Source organism: Phaenicophaeus curvirostris, chromosome 1 (assembly GCF_032191515.1).
Source record: "Phaenicophaeus curvirostris isolate KB17595 chromosome 1, BPBGC_Pcur_1.0, whole genome shotgun sequence".
NCBI lineage: Eukaryota > Metazoa > Chordata > Aves > Cuculiformes > Cuculidae > Phaenicophaeus > Phaenicophaeus curvirostris.
The window spans coordinates 62,415,872-62,439,536 of record NC_091392.1 but is presented as its reverse complement, the minus strand read 5'-3'; the positions used below and the strand labels follow the sequence as shown (position 1 = coordinate 62,439,536).

Below are 23,665 nucleotides of genomic sequence, written 5' to 3'. Positions count from 1 at the left end.
TACTTCAAGAGAAACAACAGAAGGGAGAGATGACAGAGGCTGTCTTCTGGACATTGATCATCATCAGCACCTTGTTCTGTAGAAAATATTTTCATACACGCCTGTCAGCTTTAACAGCAAAACTCAACTTTTGGGGCAGGGAGTACAATAACCCTCACTCCCTCAAACCCAACACCACACACCTTCCTTTCCCTTTCCAAATCTCTACCCGTCATCCACCAGAACAGATAATCTTCAAATTCTCAAATAAAGATGAATAAATAAATAAAATTTTTTTTAAAAAAATATTTCTCCTAAGAAGAGGACATCTTCAAGTCTAATATCCTTCATGTCACAAATTACTAGCAAACCATTAGAAATTGGTTCTATTTTTTGAAAGAAAGAACCCAAAACCTGTAGTCTAAGAGCAATTCAGTTCAGTTGGTGATACACGTGAGACGGGAAAAACCCAAATCTAAAAACACCTTAAACAGAAACTGCAGGAATATTTAAGTATTTGCATGAGTAACAACTTGCACTGAAGCATATTATAGGAAATATTCCCAGCTGAAATTAGTTTGTCAGTCATTTATGCAAAGAAACAACAAGTGCAAGGTGGTGTTACCTTAAAAAGTCTGGGGAAAACATCTGCTGGCTGTCCACGAATAACAAACAAACGTGAATTCAGTTTCCGTAGATTGGCATCAAGATCCTCAAGACACTGAAGCAGGAATCTGCAAGAAATTGTAAAGAAACATATACTTTGAGGAAAATTGCACAATTTTACAATAGTAAAAACGAACTATGAGGAACAATCCAGCTAAGATTGTCAGACCTTCAGTATTTGGTGCGTGTTTGGGTGAAGCACGCATGTTCACATCCTAATTACACTAGGTTACCACAGTTCAATACCATGTAATACATTCAATGATACATAATTCAGAACAAACAAACAGCACTGTCATTTAAGTTTGCACCTTAACACCACTCAGCTCTGGAATGGACTAGAATATACTTAAGTCTTAACCAAAACCAGAAGAATCTTGTCATTCTAAAGAAAAAAAGCACATAAAAACAACAACAACAAATAGTTGTTGGCACACTGCTACTAAACTTAATCCAAGTCCTTCTTACAACACAGCAGCCTGAACTGTTACTAAAAACAGCATGCCAGAGGACAACATGGTCATAACTATCCCTTTGGCCTTCATTTATAAAAATAGCCCTCTGTATAACAGAGTTTCTTGCATCTTGGCTGTAACCTCATCTGAATTATTTTAATGAGTAAATCAGCAAACAAGGACAAAAAAGGTGCGGGAAGGAATGGGATGTTGCAAACCTGCAAGTCTTCAAGAGGAACAGGTAGTCGTACAAAGGATGTTGAGACAGGTTCATGTAAGCAAATATTTATTAGTGGGCTCAGTAACTAAAAATAAGCCCAATGGCGAGAGTTGTTTAGGCGAAGAAAAAATAACAAAAGGACAGAAAGGAAAAAATGGAAAAACTCTCCCTCACAGCCAGTCAGATAGAGAGAGGTCGAGGGTCCCCAGATGAGCACCCTTGCCCAGGACTCCTCTCCAGATAGCAAGTGGCTCCCCCACAATATTCTTCCTTGTAGAAACAATATTTTCACCTGGAGCTGCTCAAACTCCATCAGCTGTTCTTACAATGCTGCCAGCACTTGAACAAGTGCATGTTGACCAGAGCAGCTGCTGAGTCAGAGCCTGCCGGTCATTGACCTCTGTGCGTGCACATTACTGGATCCCCTGTCATAAACCAAAAACTACATCCAAAGAGAGGGGAAAAACAGAGTTTCCTACACTAGGGACCATTTTTCCTGAGAGCCTGCAGTAACAGCACTATGTGCAGGTGCAAGACTATGAGAACAGGAGCAAGCACCCCACAGAAATGCAAGGAAAGCAGTACCACGGAGCCCTGAAGACACTGTGCCAGCAGCCCAGGTGACAGGGTGTGGAGCTAGCAGGGAAGGGCAAGCTGCCCAGATCATTACGGAAACAAAGGCACCTAGCAACCAGGTTTGCTGAAATTAGGAGTTCATAAAAGACCTTGGTTTTTAAGACTGAATCCTAAACAAATAACCAGTTAAAATGAAGATTCTACACCTTCTAGGAAGGACGTATGACTCTTGTAAACTTACCAACATTTTTACATTTTCTAGAGATTTAGTAATATAAAAGTGATGCCTACCTAAATATACATTGCCTCCAACTTTATATGCAAAAATATTCATAACATTTTATATAGAAGACCGGCAGGGAAACCCCCTGAGCTGCTATTATATGCCAAAATAGCATGGCTCACTATCTCAAAGGATGGAAGTCTGAGAAGAAGCCCGTGAACAAAGACACAACTCCTTCCTGGCTAGCAATTAGAATTATACGTTTAAAGACTGGAACGAGCAAAAAAAATCTAATTCTTTTACTTTGCTAAATTTTATTTTGAAAAAATATTCTGAGCTAGTAAGACCAAAGTAGGATAAACTCCATCTAAAAAGAAACTTCTGTATACTCACTTACTTAAAAACACATAGGCATAATTTTAAGAATCGGATGAGAATAAAAGAACATGAGCCCTACATTCCCAGACTAAAGTCACTTTCAGTTGGGCTCTGAAACGTAGAGCCTCGTTTTATCTTTTTTCCCTTTTAAAACCTGGAAAAACACACCTTATTATTAATCTTATCCACTTCAATCTTGCTTTCAAAGAGCATGTGCCTTCACTTCTACTTCACAAATTGCTGTGAAGACAAATTGCAATAGTGTCCTGGATGCCTTTGGAACAGTCCAGGAAAGGTTGGCTTGGGTTTTTTTTTGGTGGGGTTTTGTTGGGGTGGTGTTTTTTTGATCTGGTTTTTTTTTGTTTGTTTTGGTTGGTTTTTTAACTTTATACCACAGTACATAGGGAAAGGGTATGAAGAGAAACTGGTGACAAAATGCTTGTATCTATTCAAAGTAAAACATCTGTCTTACAGGAAATTGTTAGGGGTTTTTCCTATTTGCACCTCCCTTTACTTTCTCAATCTCTTTTCTTCCTACCTGACTGATAATAACGTAACTTCTAGTCTGGACTTGGCACAAAATCCTACTCAAGAAGATTACGTGCACTGACCCAGTCTCCTATTCACATCCAAGATCCCTAAACTTGCCCTTAATACTGTTTAATCTTTATTTTGCTTGTTCTCCAAATACCCTCTATCATTTCTTTCCACTACCTCTTAACATACTCCAGCTCTTCAATCTCCATAAAACTCTTCCCTGTATTATACAAAAATAACGGTGTAGACCCAAATTGTTAAATCTATGTAGGAACTGAGCAGGAGAGTGGCTGGGGAAAACACGCATTTCCCCTATCTGAACAAAAATGGAACAAATGCAAAGCAGCCAAACCACAGTCTGAGTTGCAAGGCTCGCTGAAAGCACATTGTTCAAAGTAATAGACTAAATTAAATCCTAGTGACGCTACAACAGGTATAGTAACATCAATGCAAAGCAATACCACTTTTGAATTTCAAAGCACAGATTCAGTTTACGAGTGGTTACTCGGAATAAGTAAGCAGTTTCTTCGGCCTATTTGAACCTTTCAGATGTACCAAATGTGTTAGCAAAATGTGATGCTAATAACTAATCAGCTATTTTGTTTTCACCAACTATATTTATGAAATACCACATTGAAAAGCTTTTGCTCGCTAGAGTGTTAATAAAATTTGTCTAACATAACAGCCTTTACACAGACTTATTGAATCATAGAATAATTTGGGTTGGAAGGAACCTTTAAAGGTCACCTAGTCCAACCCCCGATGCAATAAGCTTTGCCCAATTAAAAATGAACCTTCTTAAATCATTGCTTTTAGGTACAACCCCTTCCAAGAAACTCAATAGTTGAATCAACTACCTGTCATAACCAAAGTTCTCATATCCTCTTTTTCTCATGAGTACCCTTAAAACTTGCAGAAGCAGCACAGCATTTTTACTGTGGTTAAATGCATACTAATTAACATCCGGCTTTGGTATACCAAGATACAAATAACTCTGGATTTAAGGAACAAAAATTCTACCTTCCAGAACTTCTGCATTCATCTAACATATTAGCAGATGCCTATGTGAACTGACCAATGCGAAAGGAAATGTTTTAATTATACCAGCTCCATGGGACAACTTCCAATTCCTGCACTTTCTCCAATTTTAGCATGGCATTGTAAGGCATCACATTTATCTCCTGTCCTAGCAAATTAATATTTCAACTAAAACAAACATACATGTCAGGGAGGAATAATAACATTTCAATAACATGCACATCCACACATATGAAACATACTAACAGAAATATGATAAAACGGTCCTGAGCGGTCAACACACTGTTCACAGTGAATTATTACAGGATCTGGAAGATAAGAGTTTTCAGTTTTCTAAGGTTCACTTTGACTGGTAACACTTGTTTGCAAGTGCAAACAGTCCTGACATACTCTTAACACCACAGATGGGCACTTGCCACAGCACAGGAAGATGCAGGTGTTTTGCTCAGTGCAGACATTTAAACATAAAATTAAGAGCATCATCTCAGAACAGACAAGGCAAACTTACTTGAGCTTTCTCTCTGAAGAAATACACCCAAATGCTCACAAATATGTTCCTTTCCCAGTAAAATACATGAAAATGAATGGTATATTAGTCTGTGAACAGAAACCAAATATGAAACCTCCATCTCATAAAAAGTAATTTATTTCCAGTATATGAACTCTTGAGGCAAAGTTCCTTCAGAACAACTATGGAGTAAGAGCTACTAGGCTTATACTCTACACCAGTGTGACAATTAGGGGTATTTAAACCTCTCCCTACAGTAACAGGTCATGCTTCCGAGTCTGCAATCTAAAACAACTTTTCCCTCTTAACCTAACAGTTAATGGAAAAGCACTTTTTTGTCCATTGAATAAATATATACACTCCATCACATGACTTCATCAAAAACACACCAAAAAGGATGCACGGATATTTTTTATCAGATTAGAGCATCAGCCCATGTTTCTGCATCTGGTCTTCAACTTCCCTTGGACAAACCAGAGGAAGGAAAAATTTAACATCAATTTCACAACAGCAGCTGTGTGAGGTATATGCACAACTGAGGTGACAGAGCAATACAGGAAAGACTTACTTATTGTGCTAGGGGGAAGGTGCTGATGCAAAGCATACCAGTCTTCAAACAACATTCCTAGAGGGCATTATGCACATTTTCCTTAGGGTCCTCTAATTATGATACTCAGAATTTTCATTCCAAAACCCACATTATCTTAAAGACACGAACATAAAACCTTAGCTGTTCTACTCCAAGAAATCCCACAACCTATCCCACTGCCAATGATGCAAAGTCTGCTTGGGGTCTGACATCCAAACTAAATGTTCTGCCCCCCCCAGATCTCAAGAGTGACTACCAGAAACTAGTTCAGACCATACAGACCATAACTTTAGCCACAATGCAACTGAAATAAACCAGTACCATCAAGGCAGAAATTAAAAAAGTTGAATAACTAATTGTTAACACAGTTAACTATTAACAAAATGAACAAAACCAAGCAGTACATCACATAGCACTCCTGGTTCTGCAGTTAACGTGACCAAAGACTTTTTCCAGGAGGAAGTCAGAAGCAGTCTGTTAAAAAGATGTTTCTATTTAGAAGGAGACTTGCAAGAAGGCTACTTAGCAGACACACTGTTTAAGGCTACTGTTAAGTCTTGTTTGGGGTTATATTTAGGAGTAGTAAACACCCAGAAACCATAATCATAGAACCATCCTTGCCAGTATGAAAGGAGGACAGTTGCTGGGAATTTAGAAGACTTTAAATGTGAATGACACCTGAAAGAGAAGCCATTGCATCTGAAAAATGGTGGTGCTAAGACATTAAGAATCAAGAAATTTCAGTTACAGTTTTTTTCTGAACTGATCCAGATTCTGAAATTAACCGTTAGGCAAGGCAGGAGTGTCAGACGTCACAGCCAGCACCACGGAAAAGAAAGGAATCTTGTCAGGCTTCCTCATTCTGAGGAAGAAGTTTAAGGAGTGAAAAAAAAAAACAAACTTGTTCCATTCCTAAGTTTAGTTAACATTTTTACCTATGACTGGTCAGCTTCCAGTAATCCATCCAAGCTTCTGTTTAACCAATCTTTTCAAATACCTTCTCTCTACCTCTACTACTTGCCTCCAAATACTATTCTCCAGTCCTCATGCCAAGCCATTTATTGCCATCTCTTCAGTGTAAGAAAAGCATTGTCAAACAAGAGACTATGTTGTTATGGATATTTAATCACCACACAGACTTAGTTTATCAGAATTATCTTAAGCAGCCTAACATTTGCTAGTTTTATTTTTCTATTCCATTAGATACTCCTCCTTCATGTTTCAGAGTTTAGTATAGCTGGATTTAATAAAAAGAAAGAATATTACGTACCATATAACATCAACCAAATGTTTTTATTTGAATGAGCACAGTTTACAGCATTAGACCCTGATTGTATTGATAAATTATACAACATTTATTTCTCTTCGTGGGAAGACGGGGGGAGAGAGAGCGCGCCCTTCTTTCATACATAACATACCTGCTATTTTGCCACATGTTCAGTTAGGTCACTATGAAAGTCCAGTATCATTTAGGTAAACACAGATTCTTATATGAGATTCTACAGGAATCGTAAGGCAGATTTCATCCAATACTGAAACAGAGTTAGAGCCACTGAGAAGTATCTCAAATTTGATATAGCTATATTCAAATATTTAACATTTTATCAGTATATTTTCCTGTTCGATTGCCAACTGATATGTCTCAGTGTGAGCAGTAAACTCTTATGGAACTATAAGAAGATTAAGCTCAGACAGGATTTAAGTGTTATGTACACTCCACAGCATCTTTTGGCAGCAATCCACGGTAATATTTTCCTGTTACCAAATCAAGGTCACAGAGGCATGCCTTATTATATTACATTGTTTCAGCAAATGCCACCTACAGCTTCCACATCCTAAAAATGTATACAATAATAAATGTCACAGAGGTATTATCCTTTAAGCTTACGTAGAAGAGCAGGAAAAAGTTCACATTATTCAACTCCAGATACTTAAGTGAAGCAGCTGTGGGAGCTAACTAATCTCCTGCAGGGTTGCTCTACAGTCAGTGTAGAAAAAAACAACTCCAGAATGCAATTCAGGACTTCAGCATCTTTCATAACTTAATAAGAGCTGATCCACATGCAAACCCAAAACCAAACAGAGGCCATGAAATGCAGCACTTAGCTTTTTTTCATCTGGTATTTACTACTGTCATCATGTTCAAGCCAAAGCAGAGCTGTGATGGAGGAAGAAGGCAGGATAGACTCAAGCCAGTGTACAGCTGAAACATGTGTAACCACTGTAAAAGAGGTTCTTAAACAACTTCAACTCCTTGAAAAATCACCAAATAAAGGCCTTTGAACAATAATTGACAGAAAGCAACATTTAAAATTCAGTCTCTCCAGGCTGACTCCGCATTGACTGCATCTCCTTTGAAGCTAAGTAGTAAAGACCACCTCACATACAGAATGGGGCTAGAATATCAACTACAGCAACCACTACTGCTCTATGGAGAACAAAAAAACCACTTAAATCTAACCTAGCTTACGCTGGACACAAAGCCAGCATTTCCTTACACATCATTCACTAATTTCTTTCCAACTGAACTACATTTTCAAGGTTAGCATTCCCCCAAAGAAGGAAACAAAATTTTTGTCCTATTCAAAAGGCATTAATAGTCTCTCCAATAGCAATCTGTACTTGGCTCCTAACATATCAACCATATGTCACAGCAAATACTGTACTTAGCTTCTGTAAAGATATGGATCTTAACTTCACATTCAGTGGGCATATATTATTCATCTAAGCTATTCACATATAACTCACAACAAACAAATTGCTTGTAACATAGGTCAACCTTCTGATGATGAGAGACTAATAGGCTCACAGCTTCTTAAATCTCTATCCCAATATCTTCCATGCCTTAATGTATATACTGTAATTCCAATCTGATAAATCAGAGTCCTTACTATTTGAATTTAATTCCTTATGCCTACTCTACCCAGATAAACTAGTTCGATCTATAAAGGAAAACCGAAAACAAAGGTATTTGCACCAAGGACAGCTGGAGAAATAGTAATTTGCTTCTAGGTCCTAAGTTACTTGAAAGTACAGATATGCTCATATTTAAAACTCCTTATTTTCATACACCCAAGTTCTCTTATTTAAATGAGCTGCTAATGAGGTTTAATGTAATTAAACGAGCACTGGCCTGCTTTTTCTTCCTGCCACTGAACGAAATAGTTCAGCCATCTTATTTTCAGCAATCTAAGTTGTCCATGAGAAAGGAAGAGCTCTGGCCTGTTTCAAAAGAGCAAGACTGATAAGGGCACTATGATACAGTCTTGCAATCTGATTCTGAAGGACAAATTTTATACTGCCCCTCATTTACTTTAATAAACTCCTTTTACTTCCCTTACTATAAAGTGACCTTTTCAAGGTTATAATTACTGCTAATATGACTTTGCACTGTTTTAAGTTCCCCAGAAATGAAGCACTACGTAAAATTAATGTATTTCTCAACTACACCATATTAATCACAAGTCCTTAAGGTACGATTCCATGATCTTTGGCCTTCCATACTGAAAAATCTATCAAACTAATAGAGGACAATTAAGGATAGTGCTAAAATCTACTAGCAAGCACAGAAATTGGTAGAAAGTTTGGAAAATGAAAAATAAACCCCTGAAGCTATCCTTGAAACTCTTAATTAAAACTGACTGAGTTCATCTCCACGGTGCTTACCTTATGGTAGGCAGACATTCAGCATTATCCTAACTTCCCACTGCTAACTCTACAAACCAATGCAGCCCACATTTTCTGAACTGGTCTTTCAAAACTGGAATTAGTCATTTAAATCTGAATACAAGGTATAAATGAACAAACTTTATTCAGGTTTGAGTAATAATCAAGGATCAAATTGAAAAAACAACACACTACACCACCACTACCCCAAGAAAAACTCAAATAACTGAAATACAGCTTTGTTTATTAAGCTGCATAAGTCCAGAAAAAAAAAAAGAAGCCACTTTGTCCCAAGTTTTCTTAAGTCTACAAGGAGACTAATGGAGGCAATGGTCCACTTCATTTTGCATGTCTTCCATCTTGAAATCTGGAGCTGACAAGTAAGACACAAGGAGCTCAGTAGCTTAAGCCCTGGTAAGCAAAACTAAAATACAGGTGAAAAAAATCACGTAACCTCTAGATAAACATGCTATCTCCATACGCCACAACTGCAGCACCTCACTGCAATACTGGAGGTCAGGACCAACAGAAAGTACCTCATTTGAAGTAACCAAATTAATCTTGGAAAGTTACACAGTACAGTTAAGTGGAACATTCTGATAACTAAAAAGGGATCTTCAATCATCTCTGCAGAAGTGGTAATGGTTTAGATGAAGAATTACTCTATGAAATCTTTATGAGAATGACTGTATTTTCATATTTTTCTTGTGTTCTCCGTTGACCCATTCCTTTTGGAAGATGAGAATAAATTACCAAAATTCACCTCCTAAACGCAAATCACAGCTTTTTTTTATTACTTTGACTGCTGAAAGAATAGACAACTGGAAGATATCATCCTACATAGGGTCACTTTTTTTTTTCCCCCAGTCTGCATCTTCTGTGTTACTATGAATTCTATATTGGGGCATGCAGTCAGGACCACTGCCAAATTAAAGAAAAAAAAAAAAAGAGAGAAAAGGGAAAAAGGCTGGGAGGGGCGGCACCAAGTTCACCTTCTTGAAGGTGGATAAACTTCATTGGAGACAAAGTGGTTGAAATAAGAGCTGCCGACTATCAAGACAAACTGCTAGCATTCCAGAAAAAAAGATACTCCTAAGAAAGATGATTTTAAATTTTGTTTTAATTCCAGAATTACTTCTATAGACAAAAATGATAGGGAAGAATCTGTAGGCTCTGAACTCCAGAAACTTTATCACCATCGTAAGTACTATTGCTATGCAGAACCTTCAAGCAAGAAGAGATATTCCCCACTAGAGGTCAAACTAAAGAAAACCAAACCTTATCACTTTAATCCCCATATGTCCAACATAGAGGGGCAAGACCAAACAGGAAAAAAGGAAGGGGGAAGTCTACAAAGTCTGCAGCTTTCATTACTATGCGTCTTGTAACCCGATCATTTCCTTATATCATTTGAAGGAGGAACATTTCAGTATGAATCAACAGAAATAGTTTCCTAAAGTAGGTCGTTGCTGGAGCAACCGGGCGGCTGTTTGGACTACTCCCTGCCACAATGACCTACTTTTCCAATTATATGTAACCGCTGCAGCAGGAGCCCAATTTTTCCTCCTTTGGAGCCACATCCAGAGGATTCTTATATGGCAGCCCAACTTTATTCCTAAGCAGGACAGAGAAGGGCTTCAACCAGGTACAAGCAGTGGGACGGTTCTGCTCTTCTGTCATATTTAGAAGTGCTGGCTGCTAAAGGTTAAATGAAACCCAATATGTACCCAAGAGTTCAAAAAGTACAAAGCCAACGTTCAAAACCGGAGAAGCTGATTTAAAAAACAAAACAAAACAAAAAAAAACCCAAAAGCCAAAAAATCAAAATAGAAGGGGAAGGTGTGGAAATGAACAGCAGCTTGTGAACAAGGTGTCCCCTGTCAGAGTCAACAGCTGGCAGCCAGCGTCAGCACAAGCAGGCTGCAGTACCTCCCAGCACAATCTGACGGACACAATCCTTTGTTACAAGTCTAAACAACATTAAATCTGCACAAAAGAAATACCCTTGTGAAAGGCAGTCAAAGCCAACACGTCTTTAAACCCTGTTTAGCCCTGCATGTACAGTGGAGTGAGGATATACAGAGGTATCAGACAAACCCCGGAAGGAACGCTGCCAGTTACTTAAGTTCCTGTTTACTCCTGCTTTTAATGACCATTAACCTTATGGCAAAGGAAAAAAGATTACCAGTGCAACTTTTAATTGTACTATATCTTAACATCTTAGCTCTGTAGAAATAAGCCTACAGGGCTTCAAATATCAGTCACTGACTTGGGCACAGGCATTGTTTGACCAATTCATGCAAACCCTAAGTTCAAAAGTCTTCATTCACAGAATCATAGAATAGTTTAGGTTGGAAGGGACCTTAAAGATCATACAGTTCCACCCCCCTACTCCAGCAGGCAGGGACACCTTCCACTAGATTTGTTGTTCAAAGCCTCATCCAACCTGACCTTTAACACCTCCAAGGATGGTGGGCAACAACTTCTCTGGGCAACCTGTTCCAGTGCTTCACCACCCTCACAGAAAAAAAATTTCTTCTCAATACCTAATTTAAATCTACTCTCAGTTTTAAACTGTTACCTCTCATCCTATCAATTCAAGGTAAAATTTAGGAGGGCAGCACAAGAGACTAACACTTCCAAGCAAAAGACAACTCATTCCAACAAAAGGCAAGCTATGCATTAACATATAGTCCATCCTAATCAAAACTTCAGTCAAGAGAAACATTATGGCAGATAGAGCTTATACTACAAAAGCAGAAAAACAAAGCCCACACAGCAAGATCTCTCCAAAGCTTACTTCACCTTAAGTCTTCTTAAAACTTCCAAGTTCAGCAGGAAAAATATATAATCTATGACAATACAGTACTGCGAGTGGAAAAGTTTTTGAAATTTCCCCTGCGCTTTTATTTAGGAACAAACCACATATGAGACAATTACTCCTGCAAATCTCAAACTCTTCAAACATCACAGCAAAAAAATCCCCAAACCCTAAAAATTATTTTTACTTTACCATTGCACTTGACAAACCGCACAGCAGCAGCTGCAAAGGTAGAATTCTTGAAGAAAGATGGACCAGTAGAATTAAAAAAAAAAAAAAAAATTATGAAAAAATCTCAGAAAAGCTGCTGCTGCAAAAGCAACATCTGATCGCTAGTAACACTTTCCAGCTTCAAAGCACGAGGTCCAGTGCCAAAACCACAAGCTCTGTTGTACTGTCTCATATGGAAGTAGTAAAGAGCTGGGGGTAAAACTTTCAGTAAAGGCAGCATTGAAGAGCTCTTCTTTGGCAAACTAACACAATGTTTCAGAGTTGGCACTGAAAGAGAGGTTGGTGGAGCTACCTTACAAAGAAAGCAGAAAGGCAAAAATCTAAAAGGTAAAAACAGGAAGATCCATGTTATTTCCAGAAACCCATGATTTTCTTCACACTTTGGCAGAAAAGCTCACTAGTTCTGAAATAAAGTAAATTTATTGACAACTACCTTATAGGAAAGATATTTTAATCAAAAAAAACTAAAAAAAAAACCCCAAAAAACTTTGCTCACTAAAAACCACCAGGACCATGTGATCAATATTGATCTTTATGCAGTTCTCCTCTGATGATGAAAGCCTGGAAATAAATGGGGAAAAAAATACCACAACGCAAACTAAACTATTAATATCACAGCAATTTAAAACTTTTTCCTTTGTCATAAGCTGATGGAACTACACTTTAGGAGATTGTTCCAGGTCATATCAGTTAAAGAGTATGCTGGAGAAAAGAAAATGAAGAAGCCCCTCATAAAAACTAACTGAAAGAAGCATTTACAGGATTTGGGACATGCTACGAAATAGCAGTAAAAAGCAAACAGCTTTGTTGTCTAAAAGGAAACACTCTCAAAGCACAGTAAACTACGTCTTATTAATCATGCAAAGTCACAGGAATTAGCCCTAGGCAACCCAAATAAAACAAATAATTCAGATGACAACCTTTGCTTGATCACCCACACTTAGACTAGGTTAGTTTCAACCTCATGAGTTCACTGCCAGCAACACTCAAGAAAACAAAGAACAAAATCAAAATGCAACCTCCTCCCCAATCAAATACCCTGCCCAAACCTGGATGACAAAAATTACTCTGAAGAAAATGTTAGGTTAAATGCATATCTTAGTTTTATAGACATAGTCATGCCTCCCATGAGGGAGGGATAAGGAAAACAATAGTAGGCAATTTCTGCTAAAAGCTCTATTGTTCCCTTTTTCTGCTTTAAGACTCCTGGAAAAAAATGAATTTGCTTATTTCTCAAGAATGTGAAATATGAAGAATAGGAGGAAAAAATAAAAAACATTTGATACCATAGAATTTACAAGCAGAAAATTTCAACTCAGAGGGAGCTCACAAGAGAACACAGGAAAGAAAAATTGTACTCCACACTTCAAGTAGTACAATCTATTGCAAATCAAATCATTAACTATTTTTAATGCCCATTGCTCTATGAAATGAAGTTGCAATTCTCTGTACACTTCTCCAGCACTTCAGAAGGGCACAGATTTCAGAACTGAGATAAAGCTTGCCATTGTGTATTTTACCTTTAGTGCATAGCAAAATTGGAACCATGCAGACCACGATCACATTTTACGAACTATACAAGGCATGAAGTAACAAGTAACCAAAATGGAGTTATCTAGTTATTTACTCATCTTTCTGATGAAAGCTGTCCCCCGATTTCTATTCTTTCAATCATTATTTTGCCCCTCCCTCTAAACTGCAGCACAGTTTACCCTTTACCTACAACTTAAGCAGAATATTGGCACTGGCATTAAGAAAAAAAATATCTGAAAGCACTGAACTCCACAGGTTCCTTACTATAAAAAGTAATGCATTCCCTAGGTCATTGATTCCATACTTTGTATAGACAACATGGAAAAATCCAAGTCTCCTTATAGAAGTTATTCCCAAGTAGCCTGTGCGGTAGATACATCCATCACTGAAGAATCAATAATAACAGGTATTCACACTTAACCTCCCCATGTGAGCTTAAACAGATTTTTTTTTTCCCAACATTTCTGGTTTTCATTTCGAAAGGATAGGAGTTTGTGTTCTGAAAGGAATCAAACTCAGAGTGCAAGAATTTTGCGGCCTTTATTTTTGCAGCCTTTATTTTCACAGCTGTGCAAGGGTCACAAACAAAGATGTTAAAAAAGTAATGCATGTGACTGAAGAGGAAAGGAAACTCCTACAAGTCAAGAAACATTGAGCTAAAAAGTTTCAAAAGCAGGCCTAGAAAACTTATCAAGTTTAATTGCAGGAGGAAGCAGCACAACACAAAAGCTCAGGCCTGCACGACACCAGCATCTGTCACCTCAGAAATTAAGACTTGGAGTACACATCCTAACCAATGCTCAACTGGAAGAAATTCCTTCTGCTTCTGATATTCTGGACAGGTTCCATCCTGGAACTTGTTGCATTAGGACTTTTCAAAAAGATTATCATAGAATCATAGAATAACCAGGTTGGAAGAGACCCACTGGATCATCAAGTCCAACCGTTCCTATCAAACACTAAACCATGCCCCTCAGCACCTCATCCACCCATGCCTTAAACACCTCCAGGGAAGGTGACTCAACCACCTCCCTGGGCAGCCTGTTCCAGTGCCCAATGACCCTTTCTATGAAAAATTTTTTCCTAATGTCCAGCCTAAATCTCCCCTGGTGGAGCTTGAGGCCATTCCCTCTTGTCCTGTCCCCTGTCACTTGGGAGAAGAGGCCAGCACCCTCCTCTCTACAACCTCCTTTCAGGTAGTTGTAGAGAGCAATGAGGTCTCCCCTCAGCCTCCTCTTCTCCAGGCTAAACAACCCAAGCTCTCTCAGCCGCTCCTCACAAGACCTGTTCTCCAGCCCCTTCACCAGCTTTGTTGCTCTTCTCTGGACTCGCTCCAGAGCCTCAACATCCTTCTTGTGGTGAGGGGCCCAGAACTGAACACAGTATTCGACGAGCAGTCTCACCAATGCCGAGTACAGAGGGAGAATAACCTCCCTGGACCTGCTGGTCACACTGTTTCTGATACAAGCCAAGATGCCATTGGCCTTCTTGGCCACCTGGGCACACTGCTGGCTCATGTTCAGTCGGCTGTCAACCAACACCCCCAGGTCCTTCTCCTCCAGGCAGCTTTCTAGACAGACTTCTCCTAGTCTGTAGCTCTGCACAGGGTTGTTGTGCCCCAAGTGCAGCACCCAGCACTTGGCCTTGTTAAACCTCATGCCATTGGACTCAGCCCAGCGGTCCAGCCTGTTCAGATCCCTTTGCAGAGCCTCCCTGCCCTCCAGCAGATCGACATGTCCACCCAGCTTAGTGTCGTCGGCAAACTTGCTAAGGGTGCACTCGATGCCTTCATCCAGGTCATTGATAAAGACATTGAACAGGGCTGGACCCAGCACTGAGCCCTGGGGAACCCCACTTGTCACTGGCCTCCAGCTGGATTTCACACCATTTCCCACCACTCTCTGGGCCCGGCCAGCCAACCAGTTTTCCACCCAGGAGAGCGTGCGCCTGTCCAGGCCAGGGGCTGACAGTTTCCAAAGCAGAATGCTGTGAGAAACTGTGTCAAAGGCTTTACTGAAGTCCAGGAAGACCACATCCACAGCCTTTCCCTCATCCAGCAGCCGAGTCACTATGAGCAATAGTTTAACGTCTGAATTTACTCCTGCAACCCTAAGTATTATCAAGTTCTTATTTCATACCCAGGTTTACCAATATAGACTTTCAGACCTTTCAAATACTAACGCAATTAAAAAAATTAAAAAAAAAAATCAAAGTACAGAATTTAAGAAAAATGCATATTTTAGGAAGCTGTGTTCACTGCAGTTCAGCTACTATCTAAAGTAATGCTTACAAAGCTCATATGTTACATTTTTATGATGTCTCCATTAGTAACCGGTATGGTCTCAGATTCATAACTGTTCAAAAAATATAGATATACACATGGACTCTTGCTGCAGCTGTCTCCATTTACACACTTGAAACAGAACATCATCTACCCTTCACATCCACTAAGCCTTTATTTCTGCATAAAGAAACATCAACACACACAAAACAAAGCAGTGAAAGCAAATGCTTGATGGTGACCTGAAAAACACATGGAGGCTTCAGGGGTTATAAGAACATTGCAATTATAGTTCACCTGTTGACCTAGATTACACAGAACTTGAAAGCCAGAAGTACACAGAAGCACAAAAACTAACCTTGCTCCACATTTAAATTAGAGTTCTGAAAAATTTAGGCAAAATGTATTGCACCAAATTACTGTGAGGTTCTTACCCCATTAATCAAATCCAGTCCTTTCCTACAGGCAAACCAAAGGCACAGCTATTAAACCTGCTAAAATGTGGTATGAAAATTATTAAGCCCTTAAAACACAATGCCATGTACTCCCACACTGCTTACACAACGAATTCATGCTCAAAGCTGACTTTTGCCTTTTTAGGTCATTATGGGAAAGTCATAAAATTCCCTAAAGTAAATAGTTCCTTTCGATATATAAATTAATACATCACAGACTTTAGTGTAACTTTTACACTGAAAAAGTAGCTGACGTCACTGGCAGCTTGACCTTCCTCCTGTTGTGGGTTATATAACTAACCTGAAAACCAGCCAGACACAGAGAAGGCATGGAAGGCAATAATTTTCCATGTAAATAAAGGCTTCCATCCTGTAGATAAACTGTCAAACAAAAAAAAATCAGATGGTAGAATGATAAACAGTCTTTTTCTGCAATATTTGTATAACAAAATGTGTGTCAAGAATATCTGCCATTTGTAAGAAAAAAAGGTATTTCCACAAACTGGAGGGAAAAATATTTTATTACATGAAAATAGTCAAAAGTGAATGATAATACATAAAATTTGCTTTGAAGAACTGAAGCAGAAGTCATTGACACTGCCACATACTGTTCAGTTAAAAAAAAAAAATCTCTACCATTGGTTGCCTAAAAAAAGCTGATTTCTCATTCACCACATATAGTGTTTATTGGAGGATATCACCTTCTCTTATGAGCAGAGGAGACAATGCCACAACCTGCAGACAAATTACCTTCCCATGCTCAAATAAATAACATGATCTATTGATATTTAGTTAAGATAAAGCAAACAAATTTCTGATCCCAGGAGAAGGAAGAGTGAAAAAAAATCCTGTGGAGTTGTTTCAAGACCGCATTTGCCCCTTGACACACAAACTCAAAGTTCACACACTACTCTTGCATATTAAGAACACACTGCTCAGATCTTCTCCTGACATCCTCAAACCTGGAGATTAGTGATGTAAAACCAGGTCTCTAAAACCTCAAAACTTCTTAACCTGAGGAATTAGATTCCTCCAAGATCAATCTTGGAGTCAAAAAGCAAATTGTATAAACGCTCACTGGAATTCTTCTGGCTTATAATAGCTGCTACTTTGGAAAAAACAACTTAAACACTTCATATAAAATTGGATTTGCAGTACCACCTGCTCTTGCCAGACCAACCACTATAGATATCTTGTCCAATTTAGTAATAGTTACCTTACAGAATCTAGCAATACAAGATCATTCACCAAAATAAGCAAATTAGCATAGTGCAGTTTCTCAGCTGGCAGAGCTGTTCTGACAGTTTGACCAAAAATAAATTTGCCCTTTTTCCCTAAGGCAGTAAAAAGTCTGATACTCAGTTTCAACAATATAACTTCAAAGAGTGTCAGTAAATGGGAAGCCACAGAATAAACTAATAATCACCTTCCAAAAAAACACCCAGTGGTTATTACGCACGAGCAACGCAGGCTACAGTTATATGACCATTTTAATCTGGTACAAATCCATACTGCCACTGAATTAAATGGTCCTTGCCCTTCCCATTCTCACCTCTTCACTTTACTACTACTGCAATCTTTGTGCTGGTATAATCTCCCACAGAGTTAATCCCACCAAAACTGGTAATGAATCTCTTTCAGACAGAATGATGAGGGCTCTGTGCTATCGCAAAAGGGTGGAACCACCTCTTTCATCAACACTGTAGGATTAAAACCGTGAGGACACACGTCAGCGTTGTTAAGTGACATACTCTGTAAATCACAGGACTAGATCACGTAACATCATGAACTATAGAGGGAATCGCTCAACTGTGGGCACATTTGGGGTAGACAGGGCTTTGAAAGACAGCAGGTGGACAGCCTAGGTGAGTGGCGCTGGAAGGATTCTCCAACCTAACCACTGGTACCACGCACAGCTTCTGAAAATAAACAACTGCTCTTCAATAACAGTTTTTGAAATTTGCAGATTAATCGCTCTTGGTTTAGTGGCCTGGTTGTACAAAAGAGAAGAGAGCAAAAGAGAAAGAGAGAGAATTGGGCTTGTTTAGCCTAGAAAAGAGAAGGCTTCCAGGGGACATTATAGCAGCCTTCTAGTACTCAAAGGGGGCCTACAGGAAAGCTGAGGAAGGGCTCTTTACCAGAGTGCAGTGATGGAACAAGGGTTAATGGCTTTGAAGTGAAAGAGGGGAGATTTAGGTGAGATATTGGGAAGACATTATTTTACTATGAGGGTGGAGAGGCACTGGAACAGGTTGCCCAGAGAAGCTGTGGATGCCCCATTCCTAGAGATGGCCAAGGCTAGTTTGGATGAGGCTTTGAAGAACCTGATCTAGTGGAAGGTGTCCCTGTCCCTGGATCTTAATATGACGATCTTTAGGATTCACTTCCAATCCAAATATTTCTATGATTCTATGACAAGCACTGAACTAGATTTAAAGCCACTCATTAAAAGCTATGACGAGTATGTCTAGAACACAGTACAGGAATTCCTAAGTTCCCAGGCTACAGCAGCAGAGTTCAGCACAGGCTACCTACCCTTTAAAAGAAACCCTGAAGTACCTACAGAATACATACACAACTAACATTACTCCCAAACATGATGTATATCTAGCTTTGTATATGAAAAACCAAGAGCCTTGTCTCTATTTATATTTCAGATGATTGCCTTGATGTTAAATATTCCAGAAATCAAACAGATTTTCATCCTAAGTGCTACACCATGAAAACAAACTTAAAAGGATGATTTTAGCAGGGAAATAAATTATCTTGGCACACTCTGTTTTACACACCAAGCATGCCCCCAAAACTAACAAAGTATAATACAAAAATTTTGCCTGCATGAATTACAGATATGACATCATTTAATACTGAAATCACTCATAGAATAGTTCTATTGACTTTTTTCACCAATCACACATCCAACACACAGGTCTCTATAGGACAAATGATTTCCTCCATAATCTGAAACTGTATTTTCAAAACCAAACACACAGAAGAGCAAAATTTAACAGGTGCCACAGAAGGATGCCCAAGTATTATTTTTTTAAAACCAGCTGCCATTTCTATGAATTGCAGTGATTGTGCTGGAAATGAAATTCCTTCCCCTTCCCCCACCCCCCATTTTTAATTTTTGACACTTTGAGGTGTGAGTGTTAAAAAATAAATCACCTCTTTTCTTTCTCCTAAATCAATGGGATATCCTGACATAACAGCACGTTAACTTTCCAGGATGCTGAACACATCAATATTTTCACAAAATCTACTAGATATACAAAACAAATTTAATTACTCTTTTTTTTTTTTTAAAGCTAAGGTTGTTCTCCTCAGGAATGATAAAAAAATAAATGAAAGGATTGACAAGATTAGACTATCCATCTTTTTTAATCAATTCCTGCAAGCAAGCCTGAGCTAGTATATCAAGAACATACTCAAAAAGACAAACTAAAAAAGTAAATCATTAGCCAAAGTAAATTCTTCTGCAGCAAGTAACGGTATGTTTGCATTTCTTTTGAGGTATTGTGATCAACTGCCAGTGTGTACTAAAACCAGGGCTTAATGAAGCCCGACCCTAGGCAATATTGCTAAACAGGAGATCCCATTCTCCTCAGTATGGAAAAGTCTGCGAGCACATAGGAACACATTTTTTTGCAATTGGGTAATGGTTACTTGTTGGAGTACACAAGTTACATTCTTTGTCTATTCTGTTGACACAATTAGATGCACACCAGTTCTGGTGCCAAAAGTTTAAAGGCAATTGACAAAACTTTAAGAGACGGGTAGATTGATTTTCCATTTAGCACCTCCCTTCATCATTTCTCCATCAACTTTTACTGCACCAAATAATGCCTCTCTCACAAGCCTTGGTCTGCAAACGATGCTGGAAAACTCATTATATAGAAAAAGCACGTCTCAATGGAAGCACATCTTGATTTATTTGACAGCTTGAAAGAATGAACAATAATAAGAAACAGAACAGAACCAGAAAAAAAAAATGAAGTGCGTTGAAAAAGGCCCTGGCATTTGTTACGTAGCATTCATGATTTTACAACAGGTAGGCTGTATGCCAGGAAAAAGGAGGTCAGTAAGACCATGTGATTGCTTAGTAATTAGACTTGCTCAATATTGCAATTACACAAAAATATCAGTTCATGAGTGGTACCATGACTGTTTAAGGAGAAAATTTAATCAGAAAGCACCTATGTACTAAAGGCTGCTATCTGCCAGATTTAGCACGCTTTTTTAAAAATGAACTATAACTGGTGACCCTGCAGAGGGACAATATTACTTCTAAAAAGAAATTGAACCTCCTGGTGTCTTGTATTCTTGCATCATTTTTCCTCACATTTGTGGTGTTAGTCATAGTTTGAACTCTGATAGACAAGAGTTTTGCCTAAGGCATTAGGACCATAACTTCACCAGAACATAAACCGTCAGCCTCAATCATCTCAGACTAAGAAAGGGCCACTGTAAATTCACATCAGAAGGTTAACTTTGATTCACGTTCCAAATGCTGAAGGGGTTCTGCTCCTAATCTCATATAAAATATTTTTCACTAATTCAACACCCTACCCCACACACATGTTAATAAGGATCCTGCTTGCGGTTATCAAACAAGCAAGGAGATAAAACACTTGTTTATTAATTACAAGTGCTGAATGAGACTAACAAACGAAAACAGTGCATCATAAGTCTTGTGTATGCATCCTGTGAATGCGTATCTCACCACTGGTTAAAAATAGCTCATTAAAACCACTAGAACCTAAAATGGATTCATTCCAAACTAGTAACTGTTCATTTAAATAAAAAATTATTGTGACCACTCTAAAAAGCAGAAAGCACTAGCAGCTAGTTATTCTATGAAGTTACTGTACTCCTGAACTTGGAAAAAAACTGTAGATCTCACAAAATAAGGCTATGAAGGCAATAAGATATCCTGCTCAAATTCACATGCAGTAACGTGCCTTGCAGGTGTTTGACTCCCAGGAGACTGTTTAAATTGCTTTGGATAGGGGAGTTGTGATTCTTGAGGGAGATCTTCACTGGGGAGGAAGAAGCACACAAAAACAAAGGGCTAAAAGAAAAATGCTCCTCTTCATTAAATAAAAAATAAACAAACCCAAAACTAAGCCAACAAACCCACACCAGCAAAATCTTAGCCCCTCTAACCAGCAAGTAAAAAAAGACTTTTTTCCTCAAATGCAAAATGAAGTGTGGAAATTTGTTGTCTTTTAGAACACTGAGAACACTGTTAAAGTAAACAAACTACCAAATACATCACACACAAATGTACTCAAGGACTGTATGAGCTAACATTCATATTAGTCACTGAAGAACCAGGACAGTAGCACTGAAGACACAAACTCCCTTTTGCTAGGATCAAAGTTCACATTTGTATGTCATGCACCAGCTCAGTGACTATGACAGAAAAAAACGCTAGCACTTCAATTGCAAAACTCAGTACAAACCTATGAAGTATTCTTAAGACGTGCGATTTCCTTAACAGACTTGTGCCAGTTACCCACATTCTTTTAAAACTTAAGTAGTTGTTCATGCTTCATCCATAAAACTAAAACCTCTAAGCTTTCTTTATAAAGTCAGGATTTGTTATTCAAAAAAACTACCGCCTTCGAAACACACAAACGAAAATTATTAAGCCTCTATAAAAGAGATTTACATTGTGAACCCTGGATAAGGGAAGTACCTAACAATTATTATTCTTAAGTTGTACAAACATTACTTTTGTCAGCAAAAATGGAATACCCATCAAGTTAAAGTTCACATAAAGCATTTTAAATATTTTTATCTTCCGAAAAAAGAGGAATTGGACCATAAGGAAAACTTCTCAAAATCTGGGGGAAAAAAAGAAAAAAAAGAAAGAAAAAACCAAACCCTCAAAAGGTAGGTTACCTTGCTAGTAAAGTATTTAATGACCTGTGACAGGAGTTATTAAATCTGAAAGAAATGAAGAGACAAACTGGATTGAAACTCAAAATATCTCAACTTGGTCATTCTTTTCACACGTGGCATTAGGCCAAGTTTCATTGTGCTTGTTCCATAATTAGGCAACTTTTCTCAGCATCATAGTCCAGGCAGGCTAAGCTCCCAAGCATTTCAAGTTCCTGACACTGGATGGATGATATAAGAACTCTGCTGCATTATCAAGCCCTTTAAAAGGGTAACAGCTTTCAGATCCCTAAGGATGCTTTAAGTAATCTCACAAGATAAGCATGCACAGAAGTCCCATTAACCTCTGCCTTACTGTGGCACACACTGAGCATGGGAGCATCAGTCCAAACTCCACAGTAAAGTTCATTTGCCTGGTAGGTAGGTCCACACCTGGCTAGAAGGTGCAGGAATAGACCTGCATGCTCTGGAAAGGGACACCACCTACCCTTCCCTACAGGAAAGATACCCTGAGAAATTACTTTCGAATCAGTCTAAGCAGCTTAAACAGTTAGGGTTTTTCGATTTTGTTTGTTTGTTTGTTTTTCCACGGGGGAATCACCCTGTGCCGGCACCAGAGGTGCTGAGGTGAAGGAAGCCCAGCGGGCTGCTGCTCCGGGGATCCCGGGACCGAGGGGGACCCCTGGGGCTCCCAAGAACCGAGGTGGGGGGATACAGACCCCAGCACCAGGGGAATCCCCGAGAATGGGGAGGGGGGTACCCCAGGAACCAGGGGGTGGGGAAACGGACGGACCCCAGGAACCTGGGGGGGAACATAGTGAGGTGGAACAGAAGGACTCCAGGAACCTGGGGGGGGGGGGGGGGGGGGGGGGGCGGTTAAGAGGACGGACGCCAGGAGCCTGGGGGCGGAGGGGGGGAACGGACGGAGCCCCCAGGAACAAGACCGCCCCCCCTTCCCTGGGAAACCACGTTCCCTGCGCCCCGCCAGCGCCTTCCCCACTCCCTCCCGCCTCCCCGGGCCCCGCAGCGGCTGGATCGGTGCCGCCGGAGGCGCGGGCAGGGGAAGGAGGGAGGGAAGAGCAAGGGGAAGGGGCGGCGGAGCGGGCGGCGCGACCGCACACGTACCGCGGGGAGCGGGTCTCCCTCCCCCAGAACTCACCGCCACCTGTTGATGCCCACGTTGGAGGAGCCGGCGAACCAGGGGTCCAGGATGTAGACGCAGCGGACCGTGTCCGCGCCTTGGATGCATTCCCGCAGCGCCGGGTTGTCGTGGAGCCGCAGCCCCTTGCGGAACCAGTGCACGGCGTTCACCCCCATGCCGCCGGGGGACGCGCTCAGCGGGAACAGCCGCCGCCGCCGCCCCGCGCGGGGCCGCTCATGGCCCGGCGCCCCGGCCGAGCGACGCCCCGCGCGGAGACGGGGTCGGAGCCCTGCGGGCGGCTCTAGGACCCTGCGGAGACGTCGAGGGCGGCCGCGCGGCGCGGGGGGCGCATCACCCCGCGGAGCCCCCGGAGAGGGCGCCGAGCAGCGCGAGGCAGAGCAGGGAGGGAGAGGGAGGGAGATGGGGGGGGGGGCGCCCGGCCGCGCGCGCGCCTCGTGCCGCGC

The 23,665-nt window shown here is 40.1% G+C and overlaps 1 protein-coding gene across 2 annotated transcripts in view; it reads right to left on the bottom strand.

Moving 5' to 3' along the window:
• Nucleotides 1-23,443, bottom strand: part of CRY1 (cryptochrome circadian regulator 1) — a 36,992-nt gene extending 13,549 nt beyond the window's left edge. Inside the window, exons 1-2 of one of the 2 annotated variants that reach the window (XM_069859598.1) lie at nucleotides 23,220-23,443; nucleotides 605-713 (exon numbers count right to left, since the gene is read on the bottom strand). In XM_069859598.1, the coding sequence (XP_069715699.1) occupies nucleotides 605-713; nucleotides 23,220-23,377 (267 nt within the window). In that variant the 5' untranslated portion in view covers nucleotides 23,378-23,443. The remainder of the gene's footprint in view (nucleotides 1-604; nucleotides 714-23,219) is intronic. The other variant, XM_069859589.1, reaches the window with a different exon arrangement.
• Between the last annotated feature and the right edge of the window lie 222 nt (nucleotides 23,444-23,665).